General features: G+C 37.7%; 2 protein-coding genes across 5 annotated transcripts in view; one reads left to right on the forward strand and one right to left on the reverse strand.

Moving 5' to 3' along the window:
• Window positions 1–20,512, forward strand: part of TRIM37 (tripartite motif containing 37) — a 131,107-nt gene that overhangs the window by 78,126 nt on the left and 32,469 nt on the right. For 3 of the 4 annotated variants that reach the window (XM_039247312.1, XM_039247313.1, XM_039247314.1), the window contains exon 19: window positions 8,737–9,045. The exons of the other annotated variant lie outside the window; for it this stretch is intronic. In XM_039247312.1, coding sequence (XP_039103243.1) covers window positions 8,737–9,045 — 309 coding nt within the window. The remainder of the gene's footprint in view (window positions 1–8,736; window positions 9,046–20,512) is intronic. 4 annotated transcript variants of the gene reach the window in all.
• On the reverse strand, window positions 4,623–4,928 carry LOC120241920 (protein CEBPZOS-like). The gene has a single exon (XM_039247316.1). The coding sequence runs from the start codon at window positions 4,926–4,928 to the stop codon at window positions 4,686–4,688; it is 243 nt and encodes an 80-aa protein (XP_039103247.1). The 3' UTR covers window positions 4,623–4,685.

Here is a 20,512-nt window from a genome sequence, read left to right on the forward strand (position 1 = left end):
TGAATGACTTTAGGGTTTTGCAGGACTCATTAATACCCTAACATGTAAGTGGAACTGTGTCTGAATTGAATATAAAAAAGATGGTTTTATGCTTTGATGTTCAGTAGCCACAAAATGTGTACCAACTAGCATCAGTGTTTTCTTTGCAGAAGTTATTTGTTAAAGAGAAGTTATATCTGTATTACTGTAATGTGATGTAAAGCCACACATATTAGATGTGTAGTCAAACCTGGACTTTTTGAAACTCTCAGGCCTGATCATTTTGAACAGCTAAGATTTACATGTAAATGCCACGTTTTAAAAACATTTTTGTTAGCTTTCGAAAATATACTCAATATTTTCCTACCTTCTTAAGTGATAGTATTATACAAATCAAATATCAGTGATTTAGAACATCGATTTTGATGCTTCTTTAAAACAATAGAACTCGGGGTGCCTAGATGTCTCAATTGGTTGAGCGTCCAGCTTCGGCTCAAGTTATGATCTCATGGTTCGTGGGTTCGAGCTCTGCATCGGGCTCTATGCTGACAGCTAGCTCAGAGCCCAGAGCCTGTTTCGGATTCCGTGTCTCCCTCTCTCTCTGACCCTTACCTGCTCACGCTCTCTCTCTCAGAAATAAGTAAAACATTAAAAAAAAAAAAAAAAAAGAAGAACTCATTTTTCAAAGAGTGAGGCAGAGCATTGGTATAGAAAACACATAGAACTGCTCTAGTTGGAGAGTGAACTAAGACTAGATTGTTTAGGCCTCTTTTTTTTCTTTTTAACATTTATTCATTTTTGAGAGAGGGGAGTGGGGCAGAGAGAGAGAGGGAGACATAGAATTCAAAGCAGGCTCCAGATTCTAAGTTGTCAGCACAGAGCCTGACATAGGGCTTGAACTCAGGACCATGAGATCATGACCTAAGCTGAAGTCGGATGCTTAACCGACTGAGCCACCCAGGCGCCCCTAGGCTTCTTTGTTTCTAAGGTATATTCTGGGAAGTCTGGATCCTCAGTTTGAAAGATTGTCTCCAGTTATGTTATTAAATACTTGCCTTTTATCTGTGATCCGAGTACATTTTGTATGATACTTGCATTTTTATAAAACTTAATCACACTGTATATAATTTTACATTTTTTTCCTGAAGTATTATTTCTGAGACAGAAAATTTGGAAAATATAGAAAATTACAAAGAAAATAAAAATCACATATAGTGTTCGTGATCAACAAAGAAATAGCTTAAAAAAAAAAAAAGGAAACACCTTGACAAGGGTTTTGATAAAATTACAGCCAGTGTTACTTGCAAAGGCCTAGTGAAACAGGCAAGTTATGATTCTGCAGGTAGATGTGTACATTGGTATAATCTTTTTGAAGTAAATTTTTGTACTAGGTTTAAAGTACCTCTGTCCTTTGGGAGCCTGGATAGCTCAGTCAGTTAAGCTTCTGACTCTTGATTATGGCTAAGGTCGTGATTTCATGGTTTGTGAGTTTGAGCCCCACATCTGGCTTCACACTGGCAGTGTGAGCCTGGTTGGGATTTTCTCTCTCTCTCTCGCTCTCTCTCCCTCTCTCTTTCCCCCTGTGTCCACACCACCCCCATAAATACATACATACATACATACATACATACATAAAATACCTCTATCCTTTAATTCTGTAATTTCACTTCTAGGAGTATATCCTAAATAGAAAACAGAGTTGTTTGAAAATATCCAAGAATATAGTTATGTCTGAAAAATTAGAGCTTAACCATACATATTTTATAGATAGGTAAAAATCTTGTTTTTGAAAAATACTCAACATCAATGGAAAAATGAATACATACCATTAACAGAATAAAGTCTTCATTATCCAAAAATAAGTTTTCTATGTAAAATTAATAATATAAATGAAATGGCCTGAGTTTCCAATCCAAGTGAGCAAAATGCTGATGTCAAGGAAGGGGGAACACCAGAGAGGAAGAGCAAATCTTTAAATATCTACATGCCAGTAGGATATCAAAATAGAGTTGCCTATTAGCTAAAACTTAAGAACTGGAATATTGGCAGTTATTTGCCTAGAGGTGATACTGGATAACTAAAACTAAATGAGTTAGATTGTAAAGAGGGAGTTTTAAGAAAATTTTGACAAGAACAGAGCCTGGGACATGATTCATAGTGAACATCTGTTTTTATGAAGTGTGTGGAAGATGAAACAGATTGAAGAGCCTTTTAGAAAGGAGAGAAACCAAGAAAATAGAGTCATGGAAACTAACTGAAGATAACCAATCTGAGAGGATATGAAAAGCTAATATTGCAGAAAGACCCAGCCTTCTTTTTAATTAAAATGCTTGTTTGGGTTTCAGTATTTATTTTGGTTCTTTGTTTATTCTTTTCTCTTTTTAATTAATTTCTTTTTTAATTTACATCCAAGTTATTTAGCATATAGTGCAACAATAATTTTTTTTGGCATTGTTTTTATTTTATTTTATTTTATTTTATTTTTATTTTTTTTTACAAATAGTTTATTGTCAAATTAGTTTCCACATAACACCCAGTGCTCTTCCCCACAAGTGCCCTCCTCCATGCCCATCCCCCCTTCCCCCCACATCCATCAGTCCTCAGTTTTTGTCAGCATTAAAGAGTCTCTCATGGTTTGCCTCTCTCCCTTTCCCCCACCATTTCCCCCCTTCTTCTCCCCCCTTGTTCCTCAGTTAAGTTCCTCCTAATCCTCCTATACGTGCAAACATATGGTATTTGTCCTTCTCTGCCCGACTTATTTCACTCAGCATAACACCCTCAAGGTCCATCCATGTTGCTACACATGGCCAGATTCCATTGTTTCTCATTGCCATGTAGTATTCCATGGTATAGATAAACCACATCTTTTTGATCCATTCATCCGATGATGGACACTTAGTCTCTTTCCATGTTTTAGCTATTGTGGAGAGTGCTGCTATGAACATTGGGGTACATGTGCTCCTATGCCTCAGCATTTCTGGATCCCTTAGGTAAATTCCTAGCAGTGCTATTGCTGGGTCATAGGGGAGTTCTATTGTTAGTTTCCTTAGGAACCTCCACACTGTTTTCCAGAAGGGCTGTACCAGTTTACATTCCCACCAACAGTGCAGGAGGGAGTGCAACAATAATTTCAGGAGTAGATTCCAGTGATTTATTCTTTCCTTCTTAATCTGTATACCTTTCATTTTCTTTCTTCTCCCTCCCTCCTTTCTTCCCTTCCTTTCCTTCCTTCCCTTCCTTCCCTTCCTTCCCTTCCTTGTTAGCTAGGACATCCAGTAATGTGAAAAGGAGTTCGGTGAAGGGGAACATCCTTGCCTCGTTGATGATCTTTTTGGGAAAGCTTTGAGGTTTTCACCATTAAGTGTGATATTAGCTATAGGTTTTTTATAGCTATTCATTATTAAATTGAAGACATTTTCCTCTATTGTGATTTACTAAGAGTTTGTTTTTAGAAAAATTTTTTATGTTTATTTTTGAGAGAGAGCGTGAGCATGAGTGGGGGAGGGGCAGAGAGAGAGGGAGACACAGAATCTGAAGCAGGCTTCAGGCTCTGAGCTGTCCGGACAGAGCCCAACACAGGGCTCGAACTCATGAATCATGAGATCATGACCTGAGCTGAATTCAGATGCTTAACCAACTGAGCCACCCAGGTGCCCCTGTTTGTTTATTTTTTTAAGTTTATTTTTGAGAGAGACAAAGACAGCGTGAGCAGGGGAGGGGCAGAGAGAGAGAGCGAACAAACCCCAAGTAGGCTCTGTACTTGGAGGCTTGGAGTCACGAAACTGTGAAATCATGACCTGAGCCGAAACCAAGAGTTGGATGCTTAACTGACTGAGCCACCCAGGCACCTCAAGGGTTGTTTTTTTGTTTTGTTTTGTTTTGTTTTAATTCACGAATGTATATTGAGTATTGGATTTTGTCAAATGCTTTTTCTGCATCTATTGATATGATGTGCTGCTTTACATTATTTGGTTTTCGAATGTTTTTAGAAACAGCCTTGCATATCTGGGATAAATCCCACTTAGTTGTGGTATATAATTCTTTTTATATACACTGTAAGATTCAGTTTGCTAATGTTGACAGTTTTTTGTATCTTTATTCATGAAAGATACTGGTCTGTCATTTTCTTGTAATGTCTTTGATTTTGATATTAGAGTAATGCCTTGTAGATTGAGTTCGGAAGTGTTCCCTCTATTTCTATTCTTGGAGATAAAAAATGTAGATATAGGCCTCTTCAGATTATCTATTTTCAATTTTTGGCAGATCATCTTTCAAGGTATTGGTCTTGATATTCAAGGTATATATCTACGTTATCAAAAATTTGTTGGCATAAAGTTGTTCATAGTATTCCTTTATTTTCCTTTCATTCTTTCAGTACGTACTGAGTGAACCTATTATGTTTCAGACTCACTGCAGGTTAACGTTCTTAAAAAGCATCGTACTGTACTGCAAAAGCATTTTCTTTTCCTTTCTTGTCCTAGTCTTTTATTTGTTCAACGGTAATCTTTAACAGTAAATGCAGAAGGAAAGCAACAAATAAAAGCAGGGGTTTGCACTGTGGATGGGAAGTGACTAGGCCTTAGCAGACCAGAAGTTCCTGTTTTGCTCTGAGGGACCAGGAGTCTACAATGTGGTGTGCTCATCTTTCTTCTTCCCCACAAAGGTCTCAAATAGCTTAGATGGGAGGCTGAACGTGATGGCTGGTCTTAATTTTTGCTATTCAGCCATTTTTCTTCATCTTGCTCTCTGACTCCATACATTCCAGACTGCTCAATGGATTTGTAATAAGCTTCCAAGATGAAGGGGAATTTTTTGCTCATTGTTTGCTTGAAATCTTGACTTGTGTTCATCTTATTAAGCAGAAAATATGCTCCAGAAACGCCCACAAATTCAGCTACTAAAACTATTTTAAAGATCTTCTTTGCCAGCGGTTCTGTAGTGCGGGCCATCCTAAGGTGCTTACGTGCCTGTAAATGCATTTTAAAAGGTATCAGGGTATGAATCACAGATAATATAGTTGAACCAGATTTTATGGTACATGTAGTGGTAGAAATAGAAAGTAGAAATAGAAAGTCAGACAGAGTTATTCTATAGAAGGTGTTTGCATGCTAGTCAGAGGAATGATGTATAAGTGGGCATTGGGAAGCCTTGTTGCAGTTTAGGAGTGGTTTGATTCAAGCTGCTTCTCAGAAAGCTGGCAGTGCCCAGAAAACTATTAGAAATGAAAGTTTAATGAGGGTACTATTGTAGAAGGTTACTTCAGTGGTTCCTTGTATGTGAGGGCAAATTCATCTATTTCTGGATATTTTCTCAATTTTCATATTCTCAAAAATATGTAGATCTGAGGTCTTCAGAATCTTTTGACATTATAAAAGTTCTACTTAACCTCTAAAGAATACATCAATCTACTCTGTACATAGTAGCATGGTGATGGTAGTATTTGGACTCTCGTGAAGTTAGAATTAACAGGGCTTGGCAACTGAGTGGAAAGTGGTAATGACTCTGAAGAAGCTTAGGTGACCAGAATGGTAGTAGCACTGATTGATGCTGAAATCTGGAGGAGGAACTTTAAAGAACTGTCAGTCTTGAAGTACATTCCTGAATGATATGAAAGAATTGTTACAGATGAGACTCTGAATTCTAATTAACCTTGTAACTTGGCACATTCGGGAAGGCTTCTTATTTTCAGTGCAGTAAAACTTTCCTTAAATTGTCAGGTTCCTGTGGTATAAGATCCCATTACACTTTCCTGTCTTGGCAGTCATCACATGGTACTGAAATAGATTATTTTTCATTTTTCCAGCTGTACTGTGAGCTTTGTGAGAGGAAAGACTGAGGGTTTGTCTTGTTCACTATTGTATTTCCTACCCAGCACAGTTCCTAGCATTTCAAACAGGGTCAGTAGTTGTTTGATTATCAGATGATAGAGATTTGTTTAAATTTTTTTTTGTATTTTCCCATTTGGGACTTTTACTTTTTAAAATTCTTGTCAATTTCTAGTAATAATAAACTGGGCCATGTGGGAATACAGATTTTCATATTTAAGTCCATGTAGATGTGGGGTGCTAGATTTTATTTAAATATCTTGTGAAACTCCTGGGTGGCTCAATTGGTTAAGCATCCAACTTTTAATTTTGGCTCAGGTCGTGATCTCATGGTTCTTGAGATTGAGCCCTAAGTCGGGCTTTGTGCTGACAGTGTGGAGCCTTCTTGGATTCTCTCTGTCTCTACCCCATCTCTTTCTGCCCTTCCTCCTCGCGCTGTCTCTCTTTCTCTCTCTCTCAGAATCCTCTTTCCCTTTTTCTGGCCCTGCTTTGCTTGCTCTCTCATAAATAAAAGTTGTGAATATCTTGTGCCATAAGCTGTTTGGCCTGGAATACAAAGGTCACTAAGATGTTATCTCTACCCTTCAGTTGTTCCTTCTATATGTTTGTCTTTCTTACTGTAATGTGATAAGTGCTGTGGTAGAAGTATACTCCAAGTATTATACAAAATTAGGTTAAGAATTGATTTGGAAGAAGTGAGGCAGTTGGTGGTTTAGGTGCCTAAAGGAGTAGACGTTTCAGATTTCATCTGATGGGCTTGGGCTAACAGAGAGCACAGGGAATATGACATGTCAAACGCATAAGAGGATGTGGCATTGCCTGTGTAGAGTTGCAAGTAATACCAAAACATTGGAATATGTTTGGGATAGAGGTAGAAGATAAAGCCACTGAGAGATAAGGTGGAATCAGATAATGGGCTCCGTGTGCCACGCTGGTGCTTTCATGAATGATTGTCTGCAGGAAATTAATAGAAAATAATAACTGATTTGGGTTTTAGAAAATATTTCTGACATCTTGGTGGAAAGAGATTGGATGGAGGACTATACCAGAGTGCTTTCACAAACATTGTGTCTTCTGAGCCTCATGACAGCTCTGTTATGTGCATATTATTATCTTCATTTTATGAGTAAATAATGGACTCAAGTTGGTGGACTTAGAGAAAGTTATAGCAACTAAATGGTAGATCTGAGACTAAATCCTAGATTTCTAAAATCTCTCCTTACTTACCTCATTTATTAAATGGAGATAATAATAGTATTTAGTTACCTCAGAGGATTGATATGAGAGGATTAAATGACTTAATGTTCTTTTTTTTTTTTTTAATGTTTTATTTATTTTTAGGAGAGAGAGAGACAGCGTGAGCAGGGGAGGGTCAGAGACAGAGGGAGTCACATACTAAAACAGGCTCCAGGCTCTGAGCTGGCATTCAGCACAGAGCCCGACGCGGGGCTCAAACCCACGAACCGCGAGATCATGACCCAAGCAAAAGTCGGATGCTCAACCGACTAAGCCACCCAGCGCCCCTAAATGACTTAATATTCTTAAAATATCTGACATTCAGTTAACTTTTTATGGATGTTTCTTATATAAAGATAGTAAAATCTCTCTGTCAAGATAGAAAATCTTTCTCAGAAGCACCCCTACCCCAGACTTTTGGCTGGCTAAGTCATATACCCACTCTAAACACTGTCAGAAGAATGAACTTAGACCAGTCCTGGACCCATATGTACTGGGGCCAAAGTAGGGATCTAACCTCCCTGAGCACATTGCTGCCTACCACCTGATACCTGAACACAATCTGAGTCCTTTTGGCAACGTAGAAGTGTGGGATTGGCTGTTGAACACACTGCAGTGTTTACTTTCTACTGTACTTCCTCTTCTGTGCTAGAAGGCAGTTTCAGCTGTGATTCCTGCTAATAAAGTACTTGTCCTTTATTTAGTGCCTATTGGTCCTCCATTTTTTTCGGAGGGGGCCGCTAAAGCTTGGTTTCTTTTTGCTTTGAGTCTGTCATAACATTCTTTGATTTTCAAAATATCTACATCTTTTCTTGGGGCGCCTGGGTGGCTTAGTCGGTTGAGCGTCCGACTTTTGCTTAGGTCATGATCTCGTGGTTGTGGGTTCGAGCCCCACGTCGGGCTCTGTGCTGACTGCCAGCTCAGAGCCTGGAGCCTGTTTCAGTCTGTGACTCCCTCTCTCTCTGACCCTCCCCTGCTCATGCTGTCTCTCTCCCTCTCCTAGAAATAAATAAAACATTAAAAAAAAAAAAAATCTACATCTTTTCCCTTTCTGCAGTAGGTCTGTATTTTCCTTACTTATGCCTCTATTTTAATATTTGAGGAGTGGGAAAAGTGAAAAACAACTACTTTCTCTAGGAAAAAAGAAAACATTGTTAATTTTAGAGGCTGTAAAGACTGATGGGGAACTATTTTATGTTCTGTGGCACTTAATAGCTGTAACTACACTGGACACTTTTTTAAACTTAAATGGAATATATATATTTTTATATACTATGGATAGCAGATTTGACAAAGTACTTATAATTTGGATTCTAGGGTTGTTGTTTTTTTTTCATTTTTTTCAGTTATGAAGATAATAAAAACTCAGTGTAGGAAATTCAAGTAAAATGGAGAACTATAAAGAAGAAAGCACAGGCAGGCAGTAAGGCAGTTTTATTAAACTTTTAGGATTAAGTAACTAATTCTGATTTGAGTGATTATAATGTGACCCAGACTCTAACTTTAAAGGTATGGATAAAATTAGGATACTTATATTTATCTTTATTTTCATTAATGTAATTTAATGCATGCTTTTAATTGTTGATCCCACCAGAAGCACCTTAGCGTTTTACACATTTGCATATATTGACAGTACAGAATGATTTAATGAATGCTGAAGTCTCTAGTAACGTGACTTAAAACTTTCTCTCTAAAGCATCATTTTCTCGAAAAGATAAAGACCAAAGGAAGCAGCAGTCAATGTGGCGAGTTCCCTCTGATTTAAAGATGCTGAAAAGACTCAGAACTCAAATGGCTGAAGTTCGATGTATGAAAACTGATGTAAAGAATACACTTTCAGAAATCAAAGGCAGCAATGCTGCTTCTGGAGACATGCAGGCAAGCCTTTTTTCTGCTGACCAGGCAGCTCTGGCTGCATGTGGAACCGAAAACTCTGGCAGATTACAGGATTTGGGTATGGAACTCTTGGCAAAGTCATCAGTTGCTGGTTGTTACATTCGAAACTGTAAGTGGAAAAGATCCTATTAGTGTCATTTCTCCGTGTGTCATTTGGGAAGCTAGAGGATGGGTTGTTTTCAGAATAATAATATTTAAACATCTCTCTTACAGTGAATTAAGACTACAAATACAGCCTTTTGTCCCAATTCAGAACTGGCTATAGATTTTCTATATAGAGCTACTATTTCTTGATTGAGTATTCTATGCTAGGCATTAAACAAGACAAAATTCTTAGCCTCTTTGATCTTGCATCCATATATTCATATGGTGGAAATTGGACATTAAAACGTGTAGACACGTAAAGATAATTTCAGTTAGTAAAAAGTGCTCTGAAAGAAACAAATGGGATAGGAAGATGAGGGTGTGATGCTTAGGATAGGGCAGTAAGAGAAAGTCTCTGAGAAGGTAACTTTTGAACTGAGACCTAAAGGTTGAGAAGGTGGCAACCATGCAAAGATCTGTGGAAAGCATAGTTCAGGGTAAACAGAACATAAGATGTGAAGTCACTGATACAGGATTTGTTCCGCATGTTTGAACACTTGAAGGAAAACCAGTATGGTTGAATATGGTGAACAAAGCAGAGGGGAGAATATGAGGGGATAAGTTAGAGAGCTAGGCAGGATCTAGATCAGATAGGGCCTTGTAAGACCTGAATAAGGAGTTTGAATTTTATTCTGATTTAGAATGAAGTCTCTAGAGAATGAAAGTTGAGGCAGTTGAGGGGATGGAAGTGGCATTTATGATATGATTTACCTTTTTTACAAAGATTACTTTGCTGCTTGTATGGAGAAGGGCCTGAAAGGGGTTGAGAGTGTATGAAATATGGTGACCTCTTCTGGAATCACTGTAAGTGGGGAGGTGGACTTGCTCAGTGTCTAGCAGCCCTTCTTGACTAGGGTTCCCATCTTTCTTAATTCTCCAGAGGGTGGTACATAACTATTACTATTCTAGATACATAGGCGAGAAATTAGTTCCTTACATACAATGGATATTTTAGACCAAGAAGGCTGTTTTTTCCCCACAACCCTGGTGGGAAAGGCTTGATAGTTTGTAGGAAAGAAAAAAGAAACAACGAAAAATGTTTAAATTTTAGTCCTAAGCAACTTAGTGACTGGTACTATCATTAATTTAGATGCAAATCAAATAAGGAAAAAGCTGGTATGGGAGTTGGGGGGAGGTAGTAGCAGGAAGTTTGGAATTCTTATTTAAACATGTTAAGTTTGGGACGCCTAGGTGGCTCAGTCGGTTAAGCGTCTGACTTCAGCTCAAGTCATGATCTCACGGTTCATGGGTTTGAGCCCCACGTCGGGCTCTGTGCTGACAGCAATCTCAGAGCCAGAAGCCTTCTTCCAATTCTGTGTCTCCCGCTCTCTCTGACCCTCTCCTGCTCATGCTGTCTCTCCCTCTCTCTCAGAAATAAATAAACTATTTAAAAAAATTTAAAAAATAAACATGTTAAGTTTGATGGGGTACTTGGGTGGCTCAGTTGGTTAAGTGCCTGAGTCTTGATTTTGGCTCAGTTCTTAATGTCACAGTAGTAATATCGAGCCACGCATTGGCCTCCACTCTGGGCATGGAGTCTGCTTAGGGTTCTCTCTCTCTTTCTGCACCTCTCCCCCTAACCACATGCACTCTCTCAAAAAAAACAAAAAACTAAACTTGTGAGACTTGAGATGTCTACTAGTTATCCTAGTAAAATGTCTTGTAGGCAAGTGAATGATAAGTATGAATCTTACAAGGTCAAAGCTGGATATAAATAGGAGTCAACAGTGGCAGATATTGTTTAAAGTCAGGGACTGAATTAGATCAAGTATGGAAGGAGTTTAAATGGCGAAGAGAAGTTTTGGCTCTGGGGCCCTTTAACATTTAAAGACCTGGTAATTAAGGGGTGTCCAGTAAAGGAAATTGAAAAGCATTTAATCATTAAGGTAAGAGAAAAACTAGAAGGGGTAATACCTCAAAAAGAGGTGGAGTGGTTATACCATTGAGAGGGGTGAAGTTGAAGTGTGGGGACCCCTTTTAAGAACCATTCATTCCCATGGAGGAGTATAGCGGGGTGAATGCAGTGAAAAACTGAAGCATTATTGCACAGCTCCTTTAAGAAGTTTCATAATGAATTAACAATAGAACTCCCCTATGACCCAGCAATAGCACTGCTAGGAATTTACCCAAAGTATACAGGAGTGCTGATGCATAGGGGCACATATACCCCAGTGTTCATAGCAGCACTTTTAACAGTAGCCAGATCATGGAAAGAGCCTAAGTATCCATCAACTGACAAATGGATCAAGAAGATATGGTTTATCTATACAATGGAATCTACGTGACAATGAGAAAGAATGAAATCTGGCCATTTGTAGTAATATGGATGGAACTTGAGGGTGTTATGCTGAGCGAAATAAGTCAGGCAGAGAAGGACAGATACCATGTTTGCATGTGTAGGTGGATTAGGAGGAACTTAACGGAGGACACTGCGGGAGAAGAAGGGGAAAATAGTTGGGGAGAGGAAGGGACGCAAACCATGAGAGACTCTTTGAATGTTGAAAACAAACTGAGGGCTGATGGGGGTGGGGGAGAGGGAACAGGGGTGATGGGCATGGAGGAGGGCACTTGTGTGGATGAGTACTGGGTGTTATATGGAAACCAACTTGACAATAAACTACTTAAAATTTTTTTTTAAAGTTGTTTCATAATGAATCAGGATGTATCTGTAGGGGGTGTGAAGTCAAGAAAGAGTATGCTGTTATCTGTTTATGTTTTCACTTAAATATATATGCTTTTTCGATGCCTTTTTCTTTTTTACTGTAGTAAAATGTACATAACATAAAATTTACCATTTTAGCTAGTTTTAAGTGTATAGTTGGTAGCATCAAGTTCTTTCCTACTGTTGTACAATCATCACCACTATCCATTCACAGAACTTTTTCATCTTGTAAAACTGAACCTCTGTACCAATTAAATAATAACTCCCCATTTCCATCACCTGCCCAAACCCTAGCAGCCACCGTTCCACGTTCTGTTTCTATGAACTTGACTATTCTAGAAAACTCATATAAGCAGAACCATATAGTATTTGTTTTTTTGTGCCTGGCTTATTTCACTTTCACATAATGTCTTCAGGGTTTATCAATATTGTATCATGTGTCAGAATTTCATTCCTTTTTAAGGGTAAAAAATATTCCATTGTATGTATATACCACATTTTGTTTATCCATTCATCCTCTGATGGACATGGGGTTGGCACCTACATTTTGGCTGTTTCAAATAATGCAGCTATGAGGAGGGGTGTTCATCTCTTCAAGACCTTGCTTTCCATTTTTCTGGACATATATACCCAAAAGTGGAATTGCTGGATCATATGGTAATTTGGTTAAGTTTTTGAGGAACTGCAGTACTGTTTTCCATATAGGTTGCACCATTTTACATTCCTACCTAATAGTGCACAGGGGTTCTAGTTTGTTCACATCTTCTCAATCATTTACTATTTTCTGGTTTTTGTTTTGTTTTTGATAATAGCTATATTAATAGCTATGAGTGTGAAGTGGTATCTTGTTGTCTTATTGTGCTTATGATTCACATTTATTAGTGATGTTGAAAATTTTTTAAAGTGCTTATTAGCTATTTGTATATATTTTCATTTCATTAAAGAAATATCTATTCAGGTCCTTTGCCCATTTTTGAAATGGGTTGTTTTTGGTTTTTTGGGGGGGAGGGTTTGTTTTTTTAAATATTTTAAATAGTCTCTATACCCATTGTGGGGCTCAGACTTAAAGCCTGAGATCAAGAGTCACATGCTTTACCAACTGAGCCAGCCAAGCACCCTGGGTTGGCTTTTTAGTTTTGAGTTTCAAGAGTTCTCCGTATTCTGCATATTAATCTCTTATCAGATAATATGATTTGGAAGTATTTTTCCCTAAACTGTATGTTCCTTTTTCACTTTGTTGGTAGTATCCTTTGACAATAAAAGTTTTTAATTTTGCTGACATCCAAATTATCTTTTTTTTTTCTTTTGTTGCCTGTGGTTTTGGTGTCATAGTTCAAAAAAGCATTGCAAAAAAAGAAAGAGCATTGGTATACTTGATGTTAAGAAGCTTTCCCCTATGTTTTATTGTAAGAGTTTTGTAGTTTTAGATCTTACATTTATAAATTTCTTGGATATATTGTTAGTTAATTTTGTATACGGTGTTAGGTAAGGGTCCAACTTTATTCTTTTATGTATGTTTATCATCTTTCCTAGCACCATTTCTTGAAAAGCTTTTCCTCTCATTGAATGGTGTTGATACCCTTGTTGAAAATCATTAGAGGGCCACCTGGCTGGCTTAGGCAGTAGAGCATGTGATTCTTTTTTTTTTTTCTTAATGTCTGTTTCTTTTTGAGAGAGACAGAAACAGACTGTGAGCAGGAGAGTGGCAGCGAGAGAGAGAGAGAGAAATAATCCGAAGCAGGCTTCAGGCTCCGAGCTGTCAGCACAGAGCCTGTCATGGGGCTCGAACCCACGAACCATGAAATCATGACCTGAGCCGAAGTCCGATGCTCAACTGACTGAGCCACCCAGGCATCTTCCTTCCCTTTTTGGTTCTTTTTTTTGTTGTTTATTTTTGAGAGAGAGAGAGAAAGGGAGAGAGAGCGAGCATGAACAGGGGAGGGGCGGGGAGACAGAATCAGAACCAGGCTCCAGGCTCTGAGCAGTCAGCACAGAGCCCAACACAGGGCTCGAACTCACAAACTGGGATATTATGACCTGAGCCGAAGTTGGATGCTTAACTGCCTGAGCCACCCAGGTGCCACAATAGAGCATGTGATTCTTGACCTCAGGTTTTAAGTTTGAGCCGCACATTGGGTGTAGAGATTACATTAAAAAAAGAAAGAAAGAAAAAAAATCATTTGAGCACATATGTGAGCATTTCTTTCTGGGCTATGTGTGTTTATTAAAATGGGATATATTAATGCTAGATATTGATGGCAGTAATCTAGTAGAGATGAATAGGGGAGAGTATGATTGCCCAATATGTAGAATTCTTCTAAAATAATCATGAAAGTTCAGTAGAAAAATGAGTGAAAGGGAGCACCTGGGTGGTTAAGCATCTGACTTAAGCTCAGTTCATGATCTCACAGTTTATGGGTTTGAGCCCTGTGTCGGGCTCTGTGCTGACAGCTTGGAGCCTGGAGCCTGTGTCTCCCTATCTCTGCCCCTCCCCTGCTCTCTGTCTCTGTCTCTCTCAAAAATAAATAAAACATTAAAAAACTAAAACAGAAAAAAAGAATTATCTTGACAAATGAGTTAGTTATGATTAGGCTGTTACCATAAGAAAAAATACAGGTGGATACTATACATCTCAAAGGATACTCAGTCTCATTTAGTTGTCAAAGGAATGACAATCTAGGGAAGCCTGGGTGGCTCAGTCGGTTGAGCGTCCGACTTCCGCTCAGGTCATAATCTCAACAGTTCATGGGTTCGAGCCCCACGTTGAGTTCTGTGCTGACAGCTAGCTCAGAACCCGGAGCCTGTTTCGGATTCTGTGTCTCCCTCTCTCTCTGACCCTCCCCTGCTCGTGCTGTCTCTCTCTCAGGGAAGAAAAAAAAAAGAAAGAAATGACAATCTAAAACCAAGAGAAGAAATAATGCTTTTGGATAGACTTTTGCAAAAAGCTTTTGTTATATTTTTGCAAATACCTCCCTCCTGTTGTCACTGTTTTCTGTTTTTCTGCTAAGCAAAACTTATACATTTTAGGTTTAGATCTGTTAATAGTATTCATGGGTTTTGGGTTTCGTGGTTTTATTTGGAAGACCTTTTCAACTCCACATTTATAGAAATGACCCTTATTTTCTTAGTGGTATTTTTTTTTTAACTTTTTAATACTTAGATCACTATAACATAGATAATTTGTTTTTCATGATGATGTCTGAGGGTAAGGTCAGATATTTCCCTCCCCCTCAAAAGCAACATGGCTTTTGAAGAATCTACTTCATCCAGTAATATGAAATGCATCCTTTATTAACAGACCAAATTCCAATATTTGCATGGTCCTATTTTTACATTCATTCATAAGGGTTGAGTCATATGAAATTGTCAACATGCAACAGTTTTTGACCTGCAAGAACAGCAGTTTGACATTGTTGAACTAATTTTTTGTTGTGTTTTCAACTACTGTAGTTTCATAGTTTGTAGTACTGTGATTTTTTTGCCTTCATTTTGGTTTTGTTTTAAGAGTATTCTTGATGGATCTTGCACATTTACTCTTCCAGATAAAGATTTTTACTGGAATTACATTATTTAGTGCATTTAATTACATTTAATTTGGGAAGTGGACATCTTTTCAGTTTTAAAGCATTAGCATCTGGGAATGTGGTATTTCTCTCCTATTTATTTTGGTCATCTTGCAGTTTTAGTTTTCTTCATGTAAGTTCTGTATATGTCTTGTTATATTTATTTCCAGTTAGGTTATAACTTAGGTTGCGATTGGGAATGGGATCTCTTTCCCCTCCATAATATATTCTAAATTTTTGTCATAGTAGGAAGACTGTTTGACACGTTTGCCTTGTATTTAGCCCACTTAGTGAAAATTTTAAAGTCTTAGTTTTTCAATTATCTTGAATTTGTAAGTAGATGATCATATTATCAACAGGTAATCATTCCTTTATTCCTTATTTACTTTTCATTTTGCACTCTCTAGGCTAGGAACTCAAAATAATGTTAACTAATAGTGGTAGTTGAATTTTTATAATGTTTTGAACTCTGTTTAGAAATTCCTTTAGTTTTTTACTCAAGTACAAAGTTTGCTATTTGTTTTAATAAGTAGTTTTTACAAAATTAAAAGATACATCCTTCTGGGGTACCTGGGTGGTTCAGTTGGTTGAGCACCAGGCTCTTGATTGCAGCTCAGGTCATAATCTCACAGGTTCATGGGATCAGGCCTGCATCAGGCTCTGTACTGACTTCTTTGAGATTCTCTCTCTCCACCCCTCCCTTGCTTGTGCTCACTCACTCTCTTTCAAAATAAATACATAGAAATTTTTTTTTTTAATGATATATCCAGGGCACCTAGGTGGCTCAGTCAGTTAAATTTCCAACTTTAGCTTAGGTCACAATCTCATGGTTCATTGGTTCCAGCCCCGAGTCGCGCTCTGTGCTGACGGCTCCGGATTCTGTGTCTCTCTCTGTCTGCCCCTCCCCTGATCACGGTCTGTCCCTCTCTCTCTCAAAAAAAGCATTAAAACATTTTTTTAAAAAAGATACATCCTTCTATTGTTAGTAATTACTATGTACAATAATTAGCACTGTTTACTATGTGCCAGATATCATTCTAATGCACATTTGTTAACTCACTTTATCCCAACTCTCAGCAACTCTGAGACAAAGTTATTTTTATCCTCAGTTTACAGATAGATAAACAGAGTCACAGAGCATTAAACAGTATTCTCAGAGTTTCAGTGGTAATTGGCCAAGCAAAGAACTTGAACCTCAGAGCCTATGACTTTCACCATTATACCAACTACCTCTTTTTCTCCTAGGAGGTTTTTTGTTTGTTTATTTTTGAAGAAGTTGTATAGAATTACTCTTTTTTGGGCATCTAGCAAAATGATCATACTATTTTGTCCCATTACTTTGTTAACTTAGAGAATTACATTCTTTATAATGTTGACCATTCCTGAAATAGTAGAACGCATCCTACTTGGTTTTGGTTATTTTTAATTGTTTTTAATATACTGCTATTCAGTTCACTCATATTTTACTTAGGATTCTTAACTTTTGTAGTCATAAGTAAATCAAGTTGTATTTTTGTTACATTATCCTTAACTAATTTGAATTCCAGTTTTATGCCAGCTGCATTGAATAAATTCTGAAGCTTTGGTCCTTTTATATTTTATGAAATTGTTAAAATAACATTTTATCTGCTTCTTAAAAGTTTAACAAAACTCATTCAGAAAACCATTTAGTAGTTCTTTCAGGGACAGAATCTTAACAGCTTTTTGAATTTCTGTGTATTTATTGGTCTCATATCTCTCCTTCTTAAGCCAGTTTCCATAATTAATTTTCCTAGAAAATTACTCATTTTATTAGATACTTAAATTTGTTGGTATAAAGCCACTTATTCTGATCTCTTAGATTTTAAAAAGTCCTCTGAATACAGGGTATTAACTTTTTCACTTATTTTGCTTATATGTGTTTTTTCATTTTGTCCTTTGATTTGACTTGAGATTTGTCCATTTTATTCGTCTCTTCAAAGACCTGGTTATGGGGTGCCTGGGTGGCTCAGCGGGTTAAGCATCTGATTCTTGATCTTGGCTCAGGACATGATCTCACAGTTGTGGGACTCCATGCTGGGAGTGGAGCCTGCCTAAGATTCTCTCTCCCTCTCAAAAAAGACAAAACAAAACAAAAAAAGACCAAAAGCAACAAAGACTAGAAAGGACCAAAGAACACCACCAGAAACTCCAACTCCACAGTCAACATAATGGTAATAAATTCGTTATTTTTCAGTACTTACTCTATATGTCAGTGGACTAAATGTTCCAATCAAAAGACATAGGGTATCAGACTGGATAAGAAAACAAGATCCGTCTATATGCTGTTCACAAGAGACCCATTTTAGGCCTAAAGACACCTTCAGATTGAAAGTAAGGGGATGGAGAACCATCTATCATGCTAATGGTTACCAAAAGAAATAATAAAGATTAGAGCAGAAATCAATGCTATCAAAACCAAAAAAAAAACAAATACAGTAGAACAGATCAATGAAACCAGAGGCTGGTTCTTTGAAAGAATTAACAAAATTGATAAACCCCTAGCCAGTTTGATCAAAAAGAAAAAGGAAAGGACCCAAATAAATAAAATCAAGAATGAAAGAGTAGAGGTCACAGCCAACACTGCAGAAATACAAACAATAATAGAATATTTTGAGCAATTATATGCCCATAAATTGGGTTATCTGGAAGAAATGGACAAATTCCTAGAGACATATGAACTATGAAACTGAAACAGGAAGAAATAGAAAATTTGAACAGATCCATAATCAATAAAGAAATTGAGTCACTAATCAAAACTCTTCCAAAAAATAAGAGTCCAGGGCTGGGGTGGCTTTCCAGGGGAATCCTACCAAATATTTAAAGAAGAATAGCACCTCTTCTTTTGAAGCTGTTTCAAAAAACAGAAGTGGAAGAAAAACTTGCAAACTCATTCTATAAGGCCAGCATTGCCTTGATTCCGAAACCAGGCAAAGACCCCACTAAAAAGAACTACAGAAGAACTACAGACCATTTCCCTGATGAACATGGATGCAAAAATTCTCAACAATATATTAGCCAACTGGATCCAACAATACATTAAAAGAATTATTCACCATGATCAAGTGGGATTTATACCTGGGATGTAGGGCTGGTTCAGTATCTGCAAATCAATGTGACACATCACATTAATAAAAGAAAGAATAAGAACCACAAGATCCATCTGTCAGATGCAGAGAAAGCATTTGACAAAAGACAGGATCCTTTCTTGATTTAAAAAAAAAAAAGCCTCAAGAAAGTACAGAAGAAGGATCAGACCTCAAGATCATAAAAGCCATATATGATCCCACTACTAATATCATCCTCAGTGGGGAAAAACTGAGACTTCCCCCTAAGATTAGGAACAGGACAAGGATGTCCACTCTCACCACTGCTATTGAACATAATATTGGAAGTCCTAGCCTCAGCAATCTGACCATACAGAGAAATAAAAGGCATCCAAATTGGCAAGGAGGAAATCAAACTTTAGCTCTTCACAGATGACATTATACTCTATATGGAAAATCCAATAGATTCCACCAAAAAACTGCTAGAACTGATCCATGAATTCAGCAAAGTCATAGGATATAAAATCAATGCACAGAAATCAGTTGTGTATTGTATACACCAATATGAAGAAGCAGCAGAAAAAGATTGATCCCATTTACAATTGCACCAAAACCCATAAAATACCTAGGAATAAACCCAACCAGCAAGGCGAAAAATCTGTATACTAAAAACCATAAAAGCTTATGACAGAAATGGAAGAGTACACAAAAAATGGAAATTTATTTATTCCATGCTTATGGATTGGAATATAAATGTTGTTAAAATGCCAATACTACCCAAAGCAATCTACACATTCAATGCAGTCCCTACCAAAATAACACCAGCATTCTTCACAGAGCTAGAACAAACAAACCTAAATTTTGTATGGAACCAGAAAAGACCCCAAATAGCCAAAGCAATCTTGAAAAAGAAAACCAGAGCTGGAGGCATCACAATCCCAGAATTCAAGATGTATCAAAAAGCTGTAATCATCAAGACAGTGTGGTACTGCCACAAAAACAGACAGATCAGTGGAACAGACTAGAGAACCCAGAAATGGCCCCACAAACGTATGGCCAACTAATCTTTGACAAAGCAGGAAAGAACATCCAATGGAATAAAGACAGTCTCTTTAGCAAATGGTGCTAGGAAAACTGGGCAGCAACATGCAGAAGAATGAACCTGGACCACTTTCTTATAGCATACACAAAAATAAACTCAAAATGATGAAAGACCTAAGCATAAGACAGGAAGCCGTCAAAATCCTGGAGAAGACAGGCAAAAACCTTTCTGACCTCAGCCACAGCAACTTCTTACTCAGCATGTCTCTGGAGGCAAGGGAAACAAATGGAAAGATGAACTACTGGGTCCTCATCAAGATAAAAAGCTTCTGCACAAAGGCAACAGTCAGCAAAACTAAGACAACTGATGGAATGGGAGAAGATACTGCATATGACATATCAGATAAAGTGTTAGTATCCAAAATCTATAAAGAACTTACCAAACTCAACACAAAAAACAAATAACCCCGTGAAGAAATGGGCAAAAGACATGAATAGACGCTTTTCCAAAGAAGATATCCAGATGGCAAACAGACACATGAAAAGATGCTCACAACACCACTCACCATTAGGGAAATATAAATCAAAACAATGAGATAACACCCCACACCTGTCAGAATGGCCAAAATGAACAACTCAGGCAACAGTTGTTGTTGAGGATATGGAGAAAGAGGTACCCTTTTGCACTGCTGGTGGGAATGCAAACTGATGCAGCCACTCTGGAAAACAGTATGGAGGTTCCTCAGAAAATTAAAAATAGAACTACCCTACGACCCAGCAAAGGGTCATATTTATCCAAAGAATACAGGTGTGCTGGTTTGAAGGTGCCCATGCACCCCAATGTTATAGCAGCACTATTGACAATAGTCAAAGTATGGCAAGAGCCCAAATGTCCATCAGCAGATGAATGGATAAAGAATATGAGGTATATATATACAATGGAGTATTACTTGACAGTCAAAAAGAATGAAATCTTGCCATTTGCAGCTATGTGGATGGAACTAGAGTGTATTATGGTAGGCAAAATTAGAGAAAGACAAATGTATGACTTCACTCATGTGGAATTTAAGATACAAAACTGATAAACATAAGGGAAGGGAA

This window comes from Hyaena hyaena, unplaced genomic scaffold (genome assembly GCF_003009895.1).
Source record: "Hyaena hyaena isolate Hyena2069 unplaced genomic scaffold, ASM300989v1 scaffold_298, whole genome shotgun sequence".
NCBI lineage: Eukaryota > Metazoa > Chordata > Mammalia > Carnivora > Hyaenidae > Hyaena > Hyaena hyaena.

Coding starts and splice junctions, on each gene's coding strand:
- LOC120241920 (XM_039247316.1), bottom strand. CDS start 4,928: ATGGCCCGCACTACAGAACCGCTGGCAAAGAAGATCTTTAAAATAGTT.